The sequence below is a fragment of the Pelophylax lessonae genome (assembly GCF_965119305.1).
Source record: "Pelophylax lessonae genome assembly, chromosome: 13".
NCBI lineage: Eukaryota > Metazoa > Chordata > Amphibia > Anura > Ranidae > Pelophylax > Pelophylax lessonae.
The window spans coordinates 115,585,567-115,607,891 of NC_138780.1; the positions used below are offsets into that span (position 1 = coordinate 115,585,567).

At 41.7% G+C, this 22,325-nt stretch overlaps 1 protein-coding gene across 1 annotated transcript in view; it reads left to right on the plus strand.

Moving 5' to 3' along the window:
* LOC309543423 (uncharacterized protein) overlaps positions 1-21,919 on the plus strand; it is a 39,130-nt gene extending 17,211 nt beyond the window's left edge. The window contains exons 5-8 of the mRNA XM_082242897.1: positions 7,839-7,949; positions 15,758-15,864; positions 18,719-18,809; positions 21,577-21,919. Coding sequence (XP_082099023.1) covers positions 7,839-7,949; positions 15,758-15,864; positions 18,719-18,809; positions 21,577-21,693 — 426 coding nt within the window. The 3' untranslated portion in view covers positions 21,694-21,919. The remainder of the gene's footprint in view (positions 1-7,838; positions 7,950-15,757; positions 15,865-18,718; positions 18,810-21,576) is intronic.
* The last annotated feature ends 406 nt before the right edge of the window (positions 21,920-22,325 follow it).

Genomic DNA, 22,325 nt, shown 5'->3' on the forward strand with positions numbered 1-22,325 from the left:
TCTTTAGAGGGTTTTTCCCGTGTAGTGATACTTGCCTTAATGTGGTGGTGCAGCTCTTACTTTTCGGCTCCCGGGCTCCGAGGTGCATCCCGCTAGGTAGACTTGGGGAGAGGATCAGATGTGGGTATCTCTGCATGTTTTTCTTCGCTGCGGGTGGACCAAGATGGCGTCTGATGACGCACTTCCGGTGACGCAGCAAGATGGCATGGAACTGGAAGTAGCGGGGCACGCTTCCGGATGTGGATATTTTTATCTCCCCAATAGCCAACAGGGATGGTGGCTGATTTTCTGGCTGCAGAGAATCCTCAGGCTCAGGCAGCGGAGCACTTCCTGGCTGGTGAGACCCTTTACCAGCGGTGCAACCCGGGGGGTTTCTCTTGCAATAGAGCAGATTCTAACAGAGGGTATCCCTGTGGATAGAGCACCCACTCAGACTGACCCAGCGGCTGCCTCTTCCTCCAGCACTGTCCCAAAGGTATGTGCCTTCTTGAGATGGGGCCATTAGGGCCAGTGTGGTGACTAAACTTCAGTCAGTAGAAGTTTATTATTTTTGCTCTTTGTTTTCTTTTTTCCAGACCGACAAAACACCTAAGAAAAAATGTGGGAATTGTTGGTCCAGGCTACCTGATAATTATAAGAAACTATTATATGACAAATGTATTTCCTCTGTAGTAGGTTTAGAGTCAGCTGCCTCTCTAAAGGAATTAATGTCTTCAACGAAGGAGATAGTTTCCTCCTTCAGTTCTTTAGTGATGGATTTGCTGGCCTAGGCCCCTCTACCTCTAAGCCCTTCACGGTAGTTCAGAAGCCCCTAGCCACAGTTTCAGCTAGATTTCTGCCTCCCCTAGAATTAGAAACATTTAGTTCTAGGGATGTGTCTGATTTAGAGGAAGGAGAGCATTCAGTTTCTACTTCCAATGAGGTTTCTGTTTCAGAGGTTGAGGAAACTGTTCGCTCGCCTAAGTATCTTTTTCCAGTTGAAAATATAGATGAGTTTTTAAAAGCTATCTATACTTCCGAACAAATTGAATTACCTCATCTGGTTCAGTCAGTGCAGTATAAAATGTACAGGGGTCTACAAGGTCTTAAAGTTCGGACTTTTCCATCAGTCCTTAAAGGACATGATCCCTTCTGAATGGAAAGAACCTGAAAGAGGATTGTTCCAATCAAAGGGTCATAAGAGACGGTTCCCCTTTCATTCTGAAGTGGAAGATGTATTTTTTAAGTGCCCTAGGTTAGACGCACCTCTATCACAGGTATCTAAAAGTCTGATCCTTCCTTTGAGGATTCAGGCGTTCTAAAAGACCAAATGGACAGAAAAGCAGACGCACTGCTGCGTAAAGCCTGGAATGCTTCAGCCTTCCCCCTTGGTCCAGCCCTAGCTTCCACCTGTGTGGCTAGAAATTTGGAAGTATGGATTCAAAGACTTGATGGCTTTCTCTCCTCCGATACTCCAGTGGAAGAGATAAAAGAATCCCTTCCCCTGCTGGCTAAGTCGGTGGCATTCCTAGCTGGCGCTGCAGCTGAATCTGTTATGTCTGTAGCCAGAACATGAGCACTTATTAATTCCAGTAGACGTGCTATCTGGCTGAAATCTTGGAAGGGGGATTTAACTTCCAAGAAAAAATTGTGTGGTATTCCCCTTTGAGGGGAAACTCTTGTTTGGTTCCACTCTAGAGGAAGTACTGGCACGTTCTTCAGAAAAATGTAAGTGCTTTCCGGCAAGGAAAAGCAAACCACAGGGCAAGAAACTTTTTCGTCCCTTTGAGAAAAGATCTGAATTTAGGTCATGTGGTTTCCATACCAAAAGAAGTGGTCATTCAATAAAGATAAATCAAAAGGGGGGCTCTCTTCAGCCATTGCCAAGAGTTCACAGTGACGCCAGAATAGGAGTAGGAGGAAGGTTGACAATGTTTGTCGACCATTGGGCAGAATTCACCAAAAATGCCATCGTTCTCCAGATTTTAACAGACGGTTACAGGTTAAAATTCAAACCCCGCCCCCCCCCACTACCACAGAGATTTCTTCTCACCCGGCTACCCAGGGACCTGGAGAGGAAGCAGGAAATGTTAGAACTGCTCTCTCTTTGAGAGGCAGAGAATATAACCCCTGTTGTGCCAGAGAGCCAAAAATTTCAGGGGTTTTATGCCCACGTGTTTTTGGTAAAAAAGCCCTCAGGCAAATTTCGTATGATTATCAACTTAAGCGTCCTCAACAGATTTCTAGCTTACAGATGATTCCAAATGAAAAGCATCTATTCTGTCAGAAATCTGTTGCTGCCAGAGGCGTTCATGGTAACGCTCTATCTGCAGGACGCTTATCTTCACGTTCAAATTTGTCAGAGTCACCAAAAAATTTTAAGGTTTGCAATTTTCACCGAAAAGGGGCTGCTTCATTGGCAACTCAGAGCCATTCCATTCGGACTTTCGGCAGCCCCTGAGAATTTTTACAAAAATCATGGCCAAGGTCATTGCTTATTTTCATTTACGAAAGATATCCATAGTTCCTTATCTAGACGATTTCTTGATCTTTGCAAAAGAAAAAGAGAAGCTAACACAAGATCTAGAATTTATCTTCCAGAACCTTCAGAATCTGGGCTGGAAGATAAATCTAGACAAGTCGTGTCTGGTACCTTCTCAAGTTCACTCCTTCTTGGGTTACCAAATAGACACAGTAAAGCAAAAGATATCTCTTCCAGCAGAAAGAATATAAAAAAAAACACTGTCAGTACAGAATTTCAAGTTGCTGCCTCTGGCCTCCCCTCGTTAGATAACGCAGTTCTTAGGTTTCATGACCGCAGCAATCCCAGGAGTTCCATGGGCTCAATTGCACTCCAGACCCCTTCAGTCTTTTCTTCTCAGATGTTGGGATTGCAGGAAGGGATCCTTAAATCGAATGATTCAGCTTTCCGATATAGATTCTCTGGGTCTTTCCTGGTCGGAAAAATCTGGAACATCTGCGAAGGGTAAGGTTTTGGACACAGAAATCACCTGTGAAAGTTACCACAGATGCCAGTATTTGGGGTTGGGGAGCTCACTCAGAAGAATGGCAGGCTCAAGGATGCTGGTCGTTCAATTTCAGAGAGCTCCTTGCAGTGGAGAGAGTGTTGTTAGCTCTCAAACCAAGAATACAGGCAGTCGAGCTGTTGATTTTTTTCAGACAACGCCACAGTGGTAGCATACCTCAACAAACAGGGGGGCACCCGCTCAAACAGTCTCTTATCCCTATCCCAGCAGATCCTGACTTGGCAGAAAGTCGTATTGCCTCAATCAGGGCTGTCCACATCAGTGGCACAACAAATATTCTAGCAGCTTGTTTTAGCCCAGTAAAAGTCAGCAGCAGCAATTGTGAATTGAACAGCAGATTACAGGAAGATGGGGAGTACCCTCTGTGAACCTCTTCGCATCCAGCCAGAACATGAAGCTCCCAGTGCTTCTTCTCACTGGAAAGAGAGACAACGATGTTGGGAACAGACGCACTGGCCTTTCCATGGAGTTTGTTTCTCTTATGCCTTCCCGCCAATTGCCATGTTACCGCTAGTGATCCGAAAGATTGTTCAGGAACAGGCGAAGGTAATTCTGATAGCCACTTGGTGGCCCAAAAGGAGTTGGTTTGCGACTCTGAAATCCCTCTCCACCGGGCCCTGCCAGAAGGGATCCTCTTTGGCAAGGGCCAATGTTCCATCAAAACAGAACCTGGAAGCTGAGCGACTCATCCTACAGTTAAAGGTATGTTCGGAAAGAGTTATTAGTACTATTCTAGACAGCCGTAAATTGGTCACAAGAAAAATGTATGGCAAAGTCTGGAATATATTTGTAACCTGGCAGAATGAGGCTGGAATTGATTATTTTTCTTTTCCCTGTATCCTGGATTTTTTACAGGAAGGAGTTGAAAAGGGTCTTTCTGTTAGTACCCTAAAAGTACAGATTGCTGCCCTGTCATTTTTTCTAGATGTCAGGCTGGCCGAGAATCCATTGATTAAAAGTTTTCTTTTATCTAAAGCCAGACATACTTCTAGATTAGTTGTACAGATTCCTCCTTGTGACCTGTCTTTAGTGCTGAATGTGCTTACCAAAGCTCCCTTCGAGCCCTTGAGTGAGATTTCCTTAAAGTCAATATTTTATAAAGATAGCTTTCCTGTTAGCCATTACTTCGGGCAGAAGGATTTCAGATTTGGTGTCCCTTTCCTGTAAGGACCCCTTTTTGAGAATTTTGGACGATAGGGTGGTTATTAAACCAGTCCCTCTGTATTTACCTAAGGTTTCCTCCAGGTTTTACAGGTCCCAAGAGATAATCCTTCCTAGTTTTTGTTACTCCCCCAGAAATCTGGAGGAGGAAAGATTTGGTTGCCTTGACGTTAGATGCCTTCTTAGTTGTTTAGAAATGACCACTCATTTTAGAAAATTCTTTCAGCTTCTAGTTTCGTTTAGTGGACCCAGGAGGGGGTCTAGGAGCTCCATTGCTCGGTGGATCAGGGAAACTATTTGTGAAGCTTAAGGGGGGAAGAGAGCGGCGCCAATCTCAGTGCAGCAAGTTAAGAAGTAAAATTTTATTGTAATTAAAAACACTCACATATAGTACTGTGAAGCAGGTATATGGATCATTGGGTACGCTGTAAAAGATGCAGTCCTGACGGCAAGCAGGTTCCGGTTCTCATGACACTCTGACTGTTCCTGTGGTGTCCGGGGCTCCAGATGCGGGGGACTTACCACATTCTAACATTGACCTCCTTTCAGAACTCTTCAGAATTTTTATTTTTATTTATTATTTTTCTATTATATTTATTATTATAATGTTAATATTATTATTCCTCCCCCCCTCCTTTTTTCTTTCACCCTACAGGCGAGTCATCTCCTTAGTGCTCATCATCCCCCCTTTCTTCCCTATTTGTGAAGCTTACAGTTCTTCAGGCCAGGCCCCCCCTAACAGGATTAGGGCGCATTCTACCAGATCAGTGTCCACATCTTCAGCAGAAAGAGCAGGAGCATCGTGGGAAGAAATTTCCAGGGCTGCAGTTTGGTCTTCTCATGCGTTCATCAGTCATTATAAAGTACAAATGCTCTCCAGCTAGGACCTCTCTTTTGGAAGGAAAGTGCTGCAGGCTGTTCTCCCTCCCTAAGGTATGGAATCTTGCTTATCCTCTCTAAGTAGCTGTCCTGGAAGATTAAGGGGTAAAACCCCCATTAGACTTACCGGTAATGGTATTTCCATGAATCTTCCAGGACAGCGTCCGGATTCCCACCCTATCCTTTTTTGGACACCATTTCTGACTTATAGCTTGGTGGTGGTTTCTGCATTTTTTTTTTCTCTATTTCTCCTCTGTCTTGTGCACATTGGTGGAGGTTTACTTGATCTTCAAAATAACTGAGGGTAATAAGAAGGGGAGGGCTTTTTAAATTGTGTCTGATTTGTGTTTCCTGTAGAAGGTGGAGCCAATCATCTGTAGCTGTCCTGGAATATTCATGGAAATACCGTTACCGGTAAGTCTCGCTATTAACCCGATTACTTTTCAGTTGGACAGAAAAAGCCCCTTGTTTACAAAACAAAAATGGGTCAGAACATGGATTCATTCTTTGTGAGGGGGCTAGGGGATTTCCATCAAAGGGAGTTGCTGTCAATTTAAATAACAAATGGTGCTCTGGTAACCCTTTTCAAATTTTATTTGATTCTTGTTAACAAGGACTGTAAACATATATTTGGGGGGGGGGGATAACACTTTAAAACCATTTTTAAAGTTAAAAAACAACTAAAAAAACTTTAATAAACAACCATTGTTTAAAGAAATGTCACAATTTAGACAGTCTGTTCTTGGCTCTATGCTTACAGAAGTGTGCATGCATTGAGGCTGGCTAGTACCTAGCGCCTTCTGACCACCTTTCTGGGATCCTAGATAGCTGAGGCCCTTGCAAAGCTTCCATGCTATTGGTTGGTGATCAGTGTTCTATGTAAACAGCAGTTTCAGGATTGGTTTTTGCCTTGTGATTTTTACTAAGAAAACCCCACAAGATATCTGTTGTTAAGAACATACATCCCCATCACTGCTCTCCAGATACAGTGAGTGAAAGTGTTCTCTACTTGCACAACAACAACATGATATTGATTTTTTAGCTTTGAGATGCTCTATTGCATATGACTAATTTTAAGCAGTCTAAGGGCTCTATCACACGGGCGTTCTGATCAGATCCGCCTGTCAGTTTTTTAGGTGGATCTGATCGGATGCCCCATTCAGCCCTATGGAGCAGCGGATGTCAGCGGTGACATGTCCGCTGACACCCGCTGCCATCCGCATCCGATCCTGTCCGTGAAATCCGGACGGATGGAAACCCTATTTTCCATCCGTCCTGGGGATCGGATGGGATCGGATGAGAGTGGACAGGCGGTCCGCTCTCATCCAATTCCCCATAGAGAGCAGCGGGGCTCTGACACCTCCCTCTCTGCACACAGTGCGGAGACGGAGCTGTCATCCGCCGGCTCAGCGGAGATCGGCGGATCGATCCCCGCTGAGCAGAGCACGGTTCGCAACGGAATGCAGACTGTGTGAAAGGGGCCTTAGCAGTATAGACATTGAGCAGTCAGCTTGTTTCTTTTGTATCAGGCCAGTACTGAGAGTAGATTATTTAAAGTGGTTTTTAAATCAAAAATGAAATATATTTCATTTTACCAATCCTTGCATGTGGTGGCTGCACACAGTTCCTTTTATTAGAGTGTGTCCACTCTGGATGAAGGAGAACAGGGGCACCTTTGGAATGCAGCATTGTTAGTCTGAGGGGGCATATTGGACATACTAGCAGATTTAGATACACTAACAAATTTAAGCCAAACTCCAGCTCACGCTACAGTTACACAAGCAGTTATAGCAATAGTTTTTTGTTTTTTTTTTCTTTTGGGATAAAGGTTTTACATGAATAAATAAAAACTGACCATTTTAAAGCGGTAGTATCCCGCTTTTTTACACTTTTACCTACAGGTAAGCCTATAATAAGGCTTACCTGTAGGTACAAATAATATCTCCTAAACCGGCATGGTTTAGGAGATATTTACAGTGCATGCAGCCGCTCGCGCGAGCGGCGCATGCGCTCTGAAGGTCCGGGGGGACCTTCAATCTATTTGCCGGGAGCTTGCCGGAAAATCACTCCCGCGCGCATGCACGGGAGTGACGTCATCGCGGCTCCGGCCAATCATCGCGCCGGAGCCGTCTCTTCCAGCCAATCACCGCGCCGGAGCCGCCGAACCCGGAAGAGACGGCGAGGGATCATGGCAGCGCCCGCAGCAATGTCCGGGGGTCCGTGTCGGGGCTTCGCTCTAAGGTAAGTTATAAATAATGAGCTAGTATGCGATGCATACTAGCTCATTATGCCTTTGTCTTGCAGGTTTTTTTTTTTTTTTTGAACTTTGGGTTTACAACCGCTTTAAGCACCCCTGTTGGTGGTAAATGGGTTGTCTCAACACTAACTGCTATATTTTCAGGAAAGCTTCTTCTGTTGAAAAACAACAGACCTACTGGCCAAATCACCAGGTAAAAATAAAGGAAACATACGCTAAAAAAGTAAACCAATGCAGACATCACATATGAAAATTGGTAAGCTGCAATATAATGTTTGCTTTTGGGTTTAATACTGCTTTAAGAGAGGCCAGTTTTAGTCTTCCAAACCACAAATAATTACATTTTATGTAGCTTTGCATAGCTGTATATTGAATTCTTTATACATTATTAATTCAGCTATTTAATCTTAATTTGAATTGGGCTGTTTGTATGGATTTGTAATGTTTGTATGGATTTAAAAGTTCAGTATTAAAGATGTATAAAATCCTTTTTGTCTTTGTTGGCTTTAATTTAGGGTTGTGTCTACAGTTCAGCTAGTAAATTACAAGGTGTGGAAATCAATGCAGAATTCTGCCAGTTACAAGAAAAGATCATAAAGAAGTATGACTTCACAGACAGAATTCAGGTATGGCATGTTATGCTTTGTGTACAATTTAAGGTTTTATAGAGCTTAAGACTGAGATGCAGAAACTTTTAGTAAGTGGCTGGAAGTGGAAATGAAGAATTTACACTAAAACTCAGTTTTAATTTACATACACCTAACAAGCATGTGAAATGGTATATTGGCTGCTTTTGTAATTTGCCAGAACATAATAGTGTAGTCAAACACTAGTTAATATGGTAATAGCTATGGTCACCATGGGTAAGGATATGTCAAACTATCCCTGTGGATGGAAGTATTTCTTGAAATGTAATACGCTAGTTATATGTACACATTGGCTTGATAGGTTATATACTAAAGTAAGGACAGACACCAAAATGATCTTGACTTTGTCTACTACAAATACAAAGTATGTGTACCATTTGTGGAATAACAACAACCTACAGATATCATTGGATGTGAACCATAGTGGGAATTTATCATCATATAATGGTGTTCTGTTTACCCTAATTACTTGTATTGATTGTACATTACTTTTTTATGATTGTTATGTGAATAATTAATATATACAACGATCAGCCATAACTTTGTGACCACCCACCTAATATTATCCACTTCTGGACTGGAAGGTTTTACCCCCTTAATGACCAGGCCATTTTTTGTGATAACGGCACTATGTTAACTTAACTGACATTGCGCGGTCGTGCGACGCTGTACCCAAATAAGATTAATGTCCTTTTTTCCCATAAATAGAGCTTTCTTTTGGTGGTATTTGATCACCTGTGCAATTTTTATTTTTTGCGCTATAAATAAAAAAAAGCGACAATTCTGGAAAAAAAAAACAATATTTTTTACTTTCTGCTATAAAACATTCCCAATAAAAAAAAAAAATTTAAAATCAACTTTTTTCGTCATTTTAGGCCAATCTGTATTCTGCTACATATTTTTGGTAAAAAAAAAATCCCAGTGAGATAAAATTGATTGGTTTGCGCAAAAGTTATCAAGTCTACAAACTAGGGGAAAGATTTATGTCATTTTTATTTATTTTATTTTTTTTTACTAGTAATGGCAACGATCCAGCGATTTTTAGCGGGACTGCGACATTGCTGCGGACAGATCTGACACCTAACTGACATTTTTGACACTTTTGAGGGGACCAGTGACATTACTACAGTAATCAGTGCTAAAAATATGCACTGTTACTGTACAAATGACACTGGCAGGGAAGGGGTTAACACCAGGGGGCGATCAAAGGGTTAAATTTGTCCCTAGGGGGTGCTTTCTAACTGTGTTGGGGATGGGCTTGCTGAATAAACGCAGAGACCTGTGTTCCTAAATAAGAGGAACACAGGACCCCTGTGTTCATTACTGACAGAACAGCGTTCTGCCGTGTTTATAACGGCAGGCCGCCATTCTGTCTCCGGCGGACATCGCGGCTGCCGGATCCACTGATTGGGCCCCCCCCCCTGTAGCCAATCGGTGCGTGCCCCCAATAGCGGTTCTGTGAAGTGATGTACAGTTTGGTTGTTTCGCTGGACAGAGCCAACCTCCTGCAGTATATGTACTGCTGGCAGTTGGCAAGTGGTTAAGTAGGTTCCCCTTTTGCTGCCAAAACAGCGCTGACCTGTCAAGGCATGGACACCACTAGAGCTCTGAATGTATGCTCTGGTATTTGGCACCAAACTGTCAGTAGCGGATCCTTTAATGGGTAACTCCAATTTTGTTGAGAAAATACATTCTGCTCTGGGTGATCTATGTAAATTGCAAGGATTATAACATCCTTTGTTGCCGATTCCTACCATTTGTTATTCTGAAGAAATCTCTGTAACTCTGTGCTGAGTGGGTCTAAGGGTCCTTTCATACGGGCGGTCCGTATGTCCGTTTTACATCCCATCCGTTTGCGGATGAAAAACTGAAATAATGCATGTCAATAGGATTGCGGATGTCAGCGGATGACCATCCGCTCACATCCTATTTGCGTCCTTTCCAATCAGTTCCATTTTTTTGAACGGAAGAGAACCCTATTTTTCTTCTGTTTAAAAAAACGGAACGGACGCAAAAACGGATGTCAGTGGTGTCATCCGCTGACATCCGCAATCCCATTGACATGCATTATGTGCGTTTTTCATCCGCAAATGGATGGGATGATAAACGGACTTACGGAACGGACACTCCAAAGTGTCATCCGTGTCCGTTAAAAAAAAAAAAAAGTGCCTGAGCAGAGGAGAATACAGACCGCCCTGTGTGAAAGGACCTTAATGGGAGTTGTTTCATAATCTTATCAGCTGTGCAGCTGCAGAACACTAATAAGGGAAGCTGTTGGGCCTGGATCCCTTTTAGACGTGTTTCTGTTGGGAGTATCTCACCAAAAAAATGACATTTTTGTTGCAGGAGATGCCAGAAATCTGATTTGAATCTTAGGCAGACTTCTTGGAAAATTGGTGAGCCAATCACACAAGCAGAAAATGATGTTTCTGGGGTTTGTTCAGTACACATTCTGTGTACAGAACAACTCCAGGTAGATGCAGATTGTAAAAGAAAGGTAATTTTTAATAACATTCAATGACAATATGACTTGTGTCGCAATTGTATACGCTTTATTATTTTTTCTTCATTTGCTATTTTTTCCCCACAAAAGTGGAATTACCCTTTAAGGCCTGTAAACTACATAGTGAGGCCTCCATAGATCCGACTTGGTTTTTCTAGCACATCCACAGATGCTTGATTGGATTGAGATTTGGAGAATCTGAAGGCCAGGCCAACGCCTCAACTCTTTTTTTTTTTTTTTCTTTTTTCTTTTATCTCAAACCCTTCTTGTAAAATTTTTGCTGAGTGCATTATCCTGCTAAAAGAGGCCACTGCCATTAAGGAATATTGTTTCCTTGAAGGGGTGTACTTAGTCGGAAAACAAGGTAGGTAGTACAAGTCAAGTAATATCCACTTGAACGGCAGGACCAAGATTTCCCAGCAGAACATTGCCCAGAGCAGCACACTGCCTCCTGGTGTCATCTCTTCTCCCGGTAAGCAATGCACACGCACCTGGCTATCCACACATGGTAAAGGAGAACCACACTTGTCAGACCAGACCACCTTCTTTCATTGCTCTGTAATACAGTTTTGATGCTTATGTGCCCATTGTAGTTGCTTTTGGCTGTGGACACGGGTCAACATGGGCCCCCTGAGCAATCTGCAGCTACGCAGTCCTATACACCATAAACTGCGATGCCCATTTTTTCTGCTTTTAACGCATCAATTTAAGGGATAACGTGTTCACCTGCTGCCTAATCTATCCTGCGGACTTTCAGGCGCTTTTGTAATGAGCGTTATTTACTTGAAGTAAATTAATTGTAATTTTTTTCCTTTTAAAATAAGAGGTCATACTTACCTGCTCTGTGCAATTATATTGCACAGAGTGGTCCCTTGCCTCCTTTTCTAGAGTCTCCTGCTGGTGCTGTCAGCTCCTTCTTCTTGCAGGTGCCCCCATAACAAGCCTATATGGGCTCGCTCCAAAGCCAGGCTGTGTACATCTAAAGATACACACAGCAACCCACCTGCTCTGTCACAGGATTTGACTGACAGCAGCGGGAGCCAAAGGCTCTCAGAGTCTTCTATGAAACCAGGAAGTGATAGCAGCGGCACTGCAGATGGGACAGCATTGAATCATGAGAAGACTCAGGTAAGTGTTTGGGGGGGAGGGTGGGGGGTGTCAGAACAAGCAGTAGGGTGTTTTTTTAAATAAATAATCCTGCGAGCAAAGAGGTTTAACCACTTTAAGACCGAAGATTTTCCTGCTTAATGACCAGGCCCTATTTTGCGATTCGGCACTGCATTACTTTAACAGACAATTGCGCGGTCGTGCGACGCTGTATCCAAATATAATTGACGTCCTTTTTTTTCCACAAATAGAGCTTTCTTTTGGTGGTATTTGATCACCTATGCGATTTTTATTTTTTAAAAACAAAAAAAGAGCGACAATTTTGAAAAAAAAAAAACATTTTTCACATTCTGCTATATAACATGCCCAAAAAAATAAAAAATCTAAATTTTTTAACATTTTTGGCCAATTTTGTTTCTGCTACATATGTTTGGTAAAAAAAATTGCAATAAGCGTATTTTGATTGGTTTACGCAAAATTTATCGCGTCTACTAACTACAGGAAAGATTTATGTCATTTTTATTGTTGTTTTTTTTTTTTTACTAGTAATGGCGGCGATCTGCGATTTTTTTTTTGCGGGACTGCGACATTGCGGCAGACAGATCGGACCCCTAACTGACATTTTTGACACTTTTGGGGGTACCAGTGACATTACTACAGTAATCAGTGCTAAAAATATGCACTGTTACTGTAATAATGCCATTGGCAGGGAATGGGGTTAATAATATTGGTGATCAATGGGTTAAATGTAAGCCTAGGGGAGTGATTCTAACTGGAGGGTTGGGCTTGTGGGAAGATCAGAGACATGCGATCCTATATGATAGGATCACATGACCTCTGATCATTGCTGGGAGGACTGACGGCTGTGTTTACATCAGCCGTCCGTCCTTCTCTGTCAGCGGTGGGAGATTGCCAGTGTCAGGCAGCAATCGGAGCCGCCTGACACACGCACTGGCTCCCTGGCTGGCCTCCTGAGAGCGAGCGACGTAGAGCTACGTCGCTTTGCCCAGGAGCGCCTGCCTTTTTTTGTTTGTTTATAGCGCAAAAAATAAAAACCACCGCAGTGATCAAACACCATCAAATGAAAGCTCTATTTGTGGGAAAAAAAGAACATCAACTTTATTTGGGTACAGCATCGTACGACCGTGCGTCAGTTAAAGCAACGCAGTGCCTGCCATATCGCAAAAAATGGCCTGGTCATTAAGGGGGTAAAACCTTCCGGGCTGAATGGGTTAAGCATTGTTTAAATGCCACGGCCTACCTGAGTATTGTTGCTGACCCTGTCCATCCCTTTATGACTGCAGTGGACCCATCTGATGGCTCCTTCCAGCAGGATAATGCACCATGTCACAAAGCTCAAATCATCTCACCACTGGTTTTTTCACCATGACAATGAGCTCACTGTACTCCAATGGCCTCCACAGGATCTAAATCCAATAGAGCAGGAGATTGGCATCATGGATGTGCAGCCAACAAATCTGCAGCAACTGGGTGATGCAATCATGTCAATATGGAGCAAAATCTCTGAGGAATGTTTCCAAAACCTTGTTGAATCTATGCCTCAAAGAATGAAGGCAAAAGGGGGTCCAACCCGGTACTAGCAAGGTTTACCTAATAAGGTGGCTGGTGAATGTATATCCCAAAGTTTGTGGACTCTATACCTTTCCTATAGACTAAATAATATACACTGATTTGGGTTATTTTTTTCCAACAAAATGCAGCAGAATACATTTTGCCATACATTTATGAAGAAAGATTATTTATTTGCAAAATTGTATAACAAAAATTAATAGAAACACTTTTTTTTTTTTCAAAAAAAATAAATAAAAAGCAGGCGGTGACTTAATTTGACAGCTCTGAAAATTGGCCCGTTCATGAAGGGGGTAAAAGTGGTGCAAAGGCATAAAGCGATTTCAAGGCCACTGCGTTTTTAAAATGCTGCGAGCACCTTTTTTCTGTGGGAAATGCAGGCACGGCAGCCCATTCAAATGAATAAGCTGTTGTGCCTGCACAAACCTGCATACATGAGAACCAGGTCTAAAAGAAGCCCATCAAGCAGCGCAGAATTGCACAGTATGGAAGATGTCAGCGCAGTGTCTTGTGGGGCATGCTGCTCTCTAATGAACATCCACAGCCAGGTCAGAGTTTTAGAACTAGTCTAGTACCCCTATGTATAGGGAGCCAGGGGAATAGAAGGACCTACCTGATCCTAGTCTGCTCCACTCCGATCCGTGAGCTCATACAAGTGCTTCCGGCTGCCACTAGCACTCTGACATTGGCTCCTACCCGAGGTCTCTCAGGTCCTGATGTACAGGCATGGCAGGGGGCGGGGTCAGAGCATTATTGGAGCTCACGGCCCCGCCTGCTCCTTGCTCAGTATGGTAATGTCCGCTGTCTTCTCTGTGGACTGGAAAAGTCTTTTTGCGGCGCCGATGGGACTCCCAATTTTCGGGCAGCGCGGGCTTACTTGGCAGCTGCTTTGGGCCCTAAAACAATGACTTGGCCCTGGGCAGCTGCCCTGCACTAAAAATGGCCCTGGTTGGCTTGCAATTTTTCTGATTGTCAATGTCCCAACCTCCTGCAGGCAGCAATATAACTCCGCTGTATCAGAATTCCTCTATCCTCAATGGACAGAAAAAGAGAGATTTTTTTTCTAAGCTAGATAACATTGCTCCTATAGGTTGGTGAAGCAGTAGTGTAAGTACCTAAAAGGAATGCCATCCTTTCTGACTTACTTTGGTATTCTTCTCCCAAATATTGCTGTGAGTGCAGCCAAGAATAAAACCATTTCTTTCATGATGGAGATTAAAAGCTGAATTCTGTACGTACGTAGATAGATTCTAAGTTTGTTTAGCTACAGGATCATGACAAATAACATTATTTTATTTCCTGTGGTGTAGAGCTGCATGATTATTCGTTAAAAAATTGCGATCTTGATCCCCCCCCCCCCCCCTCACAATCTTAAAACAGCATTTCCTTGATTCTTACAGAGCTGTTCTCTGCTCACTCACAGCTTAAAAAAAAAAAAGCCTCCTGGCAAATGTTTATCAACATTGTTAAGGCTGCTAGAGAACTATAAACACAATGTTTTACAATGTATCATTTTGTTCTTTTAGATCAAAGGAATGAACTTCTGTCTGTAAGTGAGGGCAGTTTAACCTCTTAGTCCCGGTTCACACGCAGGCAGTTCACACTGCAATATGCGAATCACTGGGGGTGTCAATTCAAAGTTAACGACACCCCCAGATCAGTTCACATATCGCAGTGTAAACTGACATTCGGACATGAATCAGATCGCATAAGTGTGAACCATCATGCGTTCCGATTCTGCTGCAGACCCAAAAAAAGGGTTCTGTTTGTGTTTGTGCCGAATCAGATGGGAATTCAGCCAGACTAATTGTATGGCTGAATTTGCATCGCACAGACATCGCATGTGATTTTCAGAGCAGTGCGCTCCGAATCACATGTGATGTCTGCCATCGCACTAATGTAAACCGAGCCTTAAAGACTAAGCCTTTTTCTGACACTTGTTGCTTACAAGTTAAAAATCTGTAATTTTTGCTAGAAAATTCCTTAGAACCCCCAAACATTATATATATATATATATATATATATATATATATATATATATATATATATATATATATATATATATATATATATATATATATATATATATATATAATATAATATTTTTAGCAGAGACCCCAGAGCAAGGGGGTCTTCAAACTATGGCCCTCCAGCTGTTCAAGAACTACAATTTCCATCATGCCTAGTCATGTGTGTGAATGTCAGGGTTTTACAATGCCTCATGGGATGTGTAGTTCCACAACTGCTGGAGGGCCGTAGTTTGAGGATCCCTGCCCTAGAGAATAAAATGGCGATTGTTGCAATCTTTTATGTCACACTATATTTGTGCAGAAGTCTTTCAAACGCAGTTCTTTTGAGAAAAAATACACGTTAATGAATTAAAGTAAAAAACTAAAACAGTAAAGTTAGCCCATTTTTTTGTATAATGTAAAAGATGATGTTGCACTGAAAATCGTGATCTTTATTCTAAGCAAAGAAATTGTGATTCTCATTTTATCCAGAACCGTGCAGCTCTACTGTGGTGTGTAGGAGAATGTCTGTGCAATTTACCAGTCCTGGCTACCAATTATTCTGTATTTCCCAACAGGTTTACCATTCAGATATTTGCTGTCAGCCATCCTTACTGCACCATGCTGATGTGGTAGTTCTACATAACGTTTTTGAATACTTCATGGACAAAGAGAAGCAAATAAAGTAATGTACAGTCCTGATTCCTGTAAAGCACTGGTATTGGATAAAATTCAAGAATACTGGGCAAATTGTGGCCCCCGGGTTACATCCAGCCCTTTGGCTGTCCCTATCTGGCCCTCAATGCTTTCATGGACAGCGTTTCCCTCTGAATCTGTCAGCTTGTTCACTCAGGGGACTGCTCTTCTATAAGAGACCTATTTCATGAACAGTTCTACATATAATTCTTAGCACCTGATGTTTGTTTTTTATATGTTTATGTACTTGTGGACCTTCCCAGGTCCAAAATTAATATTTGAGTAGAATTTAGTTTGGCCCTCCACAACAGTTCTAGTTTCTCATGTGGCCCCTTGAGAAAATTAATTGCCCACCCCAGGGGATCTAGCATGATTCATGTTAAGTGCATGCATACTATGCAAGTAATATGTAACAAACACTTCCAGTTATTATCTCTCATAGAGATCACAGTACTGCCCCTGACAATGCCTTCATCCATTTTTTTTTTAAATCACATGGTGCTATCTTTTTTTTCACTCTGGCATCAGTCAGAGTCAGAATCTATTTCATGAATTGAGATGCCACCTCTGAAATGACACAATCGCATATATTCTAATGTCTGTGCAGTTCTTGGTTGTGTTCAAGAGGAACTGCAATCTGTTCACACAATCTGTAATAAAAACATATTTGCCTATCTGAGGTTTTCCTCCAACCACTTTCTATATTATTTTATAAATACTGTGGTTCTTCATTTACCAAATATACTGCAGAAATCTCCCTTCACTAAATCTGTCTGCAGCCATATTAACTGTGGGCAGCTGAAGCTGCTGACTGTTCACTTTGTGTTTGCAAACACACACACATATCTATATTATATATACACACACACATCTATATTATTTATATATATATATATATATATATATATATATATATATATATAGTGGGTACGGAAAGTATTCAGACCCCCTTAAATTTTTCACTCTTTGTTATATTGCAGCCATTTGCTAAAATCATTTAAGTTCATTCTTCTTCCTCATGAATGTACACATAGCACCCCATACTGACAGAAAAACACAGAATTGTTGACATTGTTGCAGATTTATTAAAAAAGAAAAACTGAAATATCACATGGTCCTAAGTATTCAGACCCTTTGCTGTGACACTCGTATATTTAACTCAGGTGCTTTCCATTTCTTCTGATCATCCTTGAGATGGTTCTACACCTTCATTTGAGTCCAGCTGTGTTTGATTATACTGATTGGACTTGATTAGGAAAGCCACACACCTGTCTATATAAGACAATCCAGATCACAATGCATGTCAGAGCAAATGAGAATCATGAGGTCAAAGGAACTGCCTGAAGAGCTCAGAGACAGAATCGTGGCAAGGCACAGATCTGGCCAAGGTTACAAAAAGATTTCTGCTGCACTTAAGGTTCCTAAGAGCACAGTGGCCTCCATAACCCTCAAATGGAAGACGTTTGGGACGACCAGAACCCTTCCTAGAGCTGGCCGTCTGGCCAAACTGAGCTATCGGGGGAGAAGAGCCTTGGTGAGAGAGGTAAAGAAGAACCCAAAGATCACTGTGGCTGAGCTCCAGAGATGCAGTCAGGGGATGGGAGAAAGTTGTAGAAAGTCAACCATCACTGCAGCCCTCCACCAGTCGGGGCCTTATGGCAGAGTGGCCTGACGGAAGCCTCTCCTCAGTGTAAGACACATGAAAGCCCGCATGGAGTTTGCTAAAAAACACCTGAAGGACTCCAAGATGGTGAGAAATAAGATTCTCTGGTCTGATGAGTATGGGGTGCTATGTGTACATTCATGAGGAAGAAGAATGAACTTAAATGATTTTAGCAAATGGCTGCAATATAACAAAGAGTGAAAAATTTAAGGGGGTCTGAATACTTTCCGTACCCACTGTGTGTGTATGTATATATATATATATATATATATATATATATATATATATATATATATATATATATATATATATATATATATAGTATATAGACAGACACACTCCTACCTCTGCTTGCCTGTACATTTCTCCTCATAGATCTCTGCAGTCTCCTGTTATCTCCACCCTCATCCAGCTCTGCAGCTCTCATTGTCCCTCCTATGACTCATCCCTCTTTCCTTTCTGGCAAACTCTTACAAAAGTGAGAGAGAAAGCTGTGCATGATGTTATTAGCCTAGGCTTTTTTCCAGACAAGAAAGAGGAAGTGGGCTGTATAAGGTATTTACTGGCAAAAAGAAAAAAATGTTTTACTATCCAAAGTTAAAACAACAAGGGCAGAAGATTTAAAAGATAGAAAGATGAAAAAATGACCGAAGGTCCACTTTCACAAATATCTTAACACACTATCAGCTCACACTTTGTAACTTGCTACAATGTTGCAGTCAGATCACTAGGGGAGAGGAGAAATGTTTCCTCCTACCTGCAGCAGACTGATCACATTGTTTCAGCCCAAAGTGAGTTGGCTGAAGCTGAAGGACTGTTTTTGAATGATAAAAGATACACGTTCTTCAAAAAATTGTTACTGTATTTGTACCATGTCAGGAATGTATTCGTGCGAACTTGCAAAGTTACTAAAAGTTGCAACTTCATGCCTAAATAAGGGATTTGAAGGATAAGTCCACTTGTACTGTCCTTTTTCACTGATTTACCCCACAGCTAGGGCAGTTAATTCTGAAAACCCATGATACCAGAGGTGTTACTGTCCAGCCAACGTAATGCCCTTTGTCTTGGTCATATATATATATATATATATATATATATATATATATATATATATATATATATATTTACTGTATATGTGTGAATATGTTTTGGAATTTTTAAATGTTCCATTATATTTTAGAGCCTGGACATTTGTAATGGAAAACGTAAGGAAGACAGGAAGCCTCATAGTTGCTGTACCAAGCCTCGAGGAATCATTAGACAAACTTCAGGTCAGTATTTTTACCCACTTTAATTGATCATCCACAATAGGAAAGTAATTGCAGTAAATAAAACAGTGAATATCTATGCATGATTTTTTTTTCCAAACAACCTCTACAGTCCAAGTACTGTATCCTTGATAACCAGGTGTTCCTTGGGAAAACTACATGGAATTTGGGGACAGCAAAGGTGAAAGTTTGCCACTGGAGTCAAGAGAGGTTGCTGTCGGTCAAAGATTTTTAAGTGAATAAAATCCAGTGCAGCTAAATAAGCTTTATATGTATGATTGCCACACAAGCAATTTTGCAGTTTTATGTTATTAAAATGACCTTTCAATTTCAATCTGCAGTCACTGTGACTCTCTAAGACCCATTCCACATGGGGCAGGCTACGTTGGATTCCGCCTACTTAACAGGGAATCTGTCCACCAATCCTCGCTGAGCAGGCGGATGGCTGCTCCCTGTCTGCTCCGCTTATGAAGTGGACACAGCCTGCTCTCCTCTTATCGGCAGACGGATGTAAACGGATTGTCTGTCTGTTTACACCCGACTGCGATCCTATCGAATCCACCAGATGGATAGGGAACAGATCCCCATTCGTCTATTTTTCTCGGATCAGATGTCGGCAGGTGTCAACAGATGCATGTCCATTGACACCTGCTGCTCCATAAAGGAGACTGTAGGGTCCGATCGGGTCTGCCTGAAAAACTGACAGACGGACCCGATCTGTCTGCCTGTGTGAAAGTGTCCTAAAGGGTCATATTTGTTTTGCTTTGTTTGAGCTTGGCAAATTGGAGACGTTCTGTACATTCTGTGCTCTGCTCTGTAGTGCCAAGCTGTGAAGGGGGTGGGAGTGGCTGGTTCACGCTTTTAGTGGCTCGCTGAGAGGCTGAGCCAGTTGTTGGTCCAGCCTTCTAGGCTTCTTTTCAGAGCCTGGGTGGATTTTTAATGCAGAAAATACATATTGAGGTTGATTTACAAAATCTGGTGCAGCTCTGCCTAGAAACCAATCAGCTTCCAAGTTTTTTTTTTTTTTTTCAAAGCTTAATTGAACAAGCTGAAGTTAGACGCTGATTGGCTACCATGCACAGCTGCACGAGATTTTGCACTCTCCAGTTTTAGTAAATTAACCCATTATGTCTGTCTTGCATTAAAGTTTCATACCTGTCTCTCCACACTTACACAGAGCTGCGCACTGCAGCTCATTGTACAATTTTGGCATCTGCTAAGATGAATGAACTCTTGCGCATGCAAGATCAGGAATCTAGAAGAAGACCAGTCAAAGATGCCAGCGGCCATGAAAGAAACCCCAGAACACCACATAACTGGATTTGAGGTAAGTATAATATAGGCTTGTAACCAACCTACACAAGCTGCATTTTCTATTTTACATAGTTACATAGTAGTTGAGGTTGAATAAAGACAATAGTCCATCCAGTTCAACCTGTGTAGGTGTGAATCATTTCTCATACCCCTGAATGTTTTGATCCTTGAGATGTATGTCCAAGAGTCTTTTAAACGTAGCCATACTCCCCGCAGTTACTACCATTTGTGGCAGAGAATTCCACAGTCTTTGTAGCCCTTACTGTAAACAACCCCCTGCGTAACCTGAGGTTAAATCGCTTCTCCTCTAAACACATTGTATGGCCTTGTGTCCTTATGCATTCCTTGCGACTGAATAGTTTTTTTTCTATGCTCAGATCACCGTTGAGGTATTTGTAAATTGCTATCATGTCCCCTCTCAGGCCTCTCTTCTCCATGGAGAATAAATCAAGCGCTTCTAAAAGCTCTTCGTAATTAAGGTCCTCTAATCCCCTAATACGTTTAGTTGCCCTTCTCTGTACTCTGTCCAGCTCTGGACTAGCAACCAGAACTGGACAGAATACTCCAGATGTGGCCGGACCTGTGTTTTTTTTTTTTTTTGTTTTTTTTTTCCCCCTCTATAATGTGTACTTGCCTCAGTTAAGAGCAGGAAGTGCCATTTCTGTCTGCGGCTTTCTTCCTCTGCTTTCAGGATGAATCAGTTCTGAGAAGTTTTCCTGACACCAAGAGAAAGACAGGTGACAGGAGAGGGGAACGCCAGCAGATTGACAGCCTCCGCTCTATGTTCCTGTGTGAAAGGGGGGGGTTGTATCCCTATCCTCCAATCAGCTCTCAGAGCTCTCTTCACTGAGTTCTACAGAGTGTAACTTCAGCTCTCAACCCTCATTTTTCTGACAGCTCAGACAAGCTTTAATAATTCTGGACTTTGAATGGCTGTAGAGAAGATTGCAGATAAATGGGTACAACTTATGTAAGAGGATTTATTTATTCTGTGTATCACCTGAAGCCAACCAATTCACTAGATCTATGTAGGGGTTTACAACCACTTTAACAGATGCTTGGCATGAGTTCTAGTCTTTCTAGCAATAGTGTGACATTAATACCAGGCCACAACCCTCACTGCCAGAGAAAAGTAGTATTTAAACAGCACCAGTGCATCATGGTAGGCCATTTTTGGCAAGGCGTTTTCAAACTGTATGAGACACTGTTGGTTAGACTATGGCTATGTGGCAGAATCTCCATCCAAACAATAGACTATCCTGTTACAAGAAGACAAGAAGCTCATATATCAGATTTAGACCAAATTTAGTATTAAACACTAGACAAAGTTGACATTTCTAATGGTAAATTGTTTTTCCAGCATGCTTCCATGATGAAATTTAAAGAAAATAGTTCTTTTGCTATGAATATGAATTTTCCATGCCAAGCTTACAAGAATTATGTTTCTTTTCTCCAGGTGAATATACAACTCGATAAATGGGTGGAAAAAGTCAAGCTTTTTTCAGACATCTACACTGCATCAGAGACCGATGAAGAGACTATTCGTCAAATCCATTTATACAGAGTTCTGTAGAAGAATCCACAATGAGTTTCTTACATTCATTTTGCACTTAGCATGATGATGAATTTTTTTATAGATTTTTGGAAGCAGCCTGGCCACGTGACTGTCAGGCCCTACCCAAAGTAGCATCTCATCGGATATAGTAGTAAAGAACTATCTCTTTTTTTATTTATTGGTTTGATACCTAGCTGTATATTGTATTTTATTTATTTCATGTGCTGATACTTTAAAAATAGATATTTAACCGCTTGGAGCCTAAGCCTTTTTCTGACATATGCTGCTTACAAGATAACATCAGTATTTTTTGCTAGAAAATTACTTGGAACCCCTAAACATTATATAATTTAGCAGAGACCCTAGAGAATAAAATGGCGATCGTTGTAATATTTTAGGTCATATGGCATTTGCGCAGCGGTCAAGTGCAATTTTTTTGGAAGAAACACTTTCATGAATTAAAAAAGAAAACTAAAATAGTAAAGTTGGACCAATTTTTTTGTATAATGTGAAAGATGTTACGCCAAGTAAATAGATACTGAACATGTCATGCTTTTAAATTGTGCACACTCGTGTAATGGCAACAAACTTCGGTTATTAAAAAATGTCCATAGGGGACTCTTTAAAACATTTTTAACGGTTACCTGTTT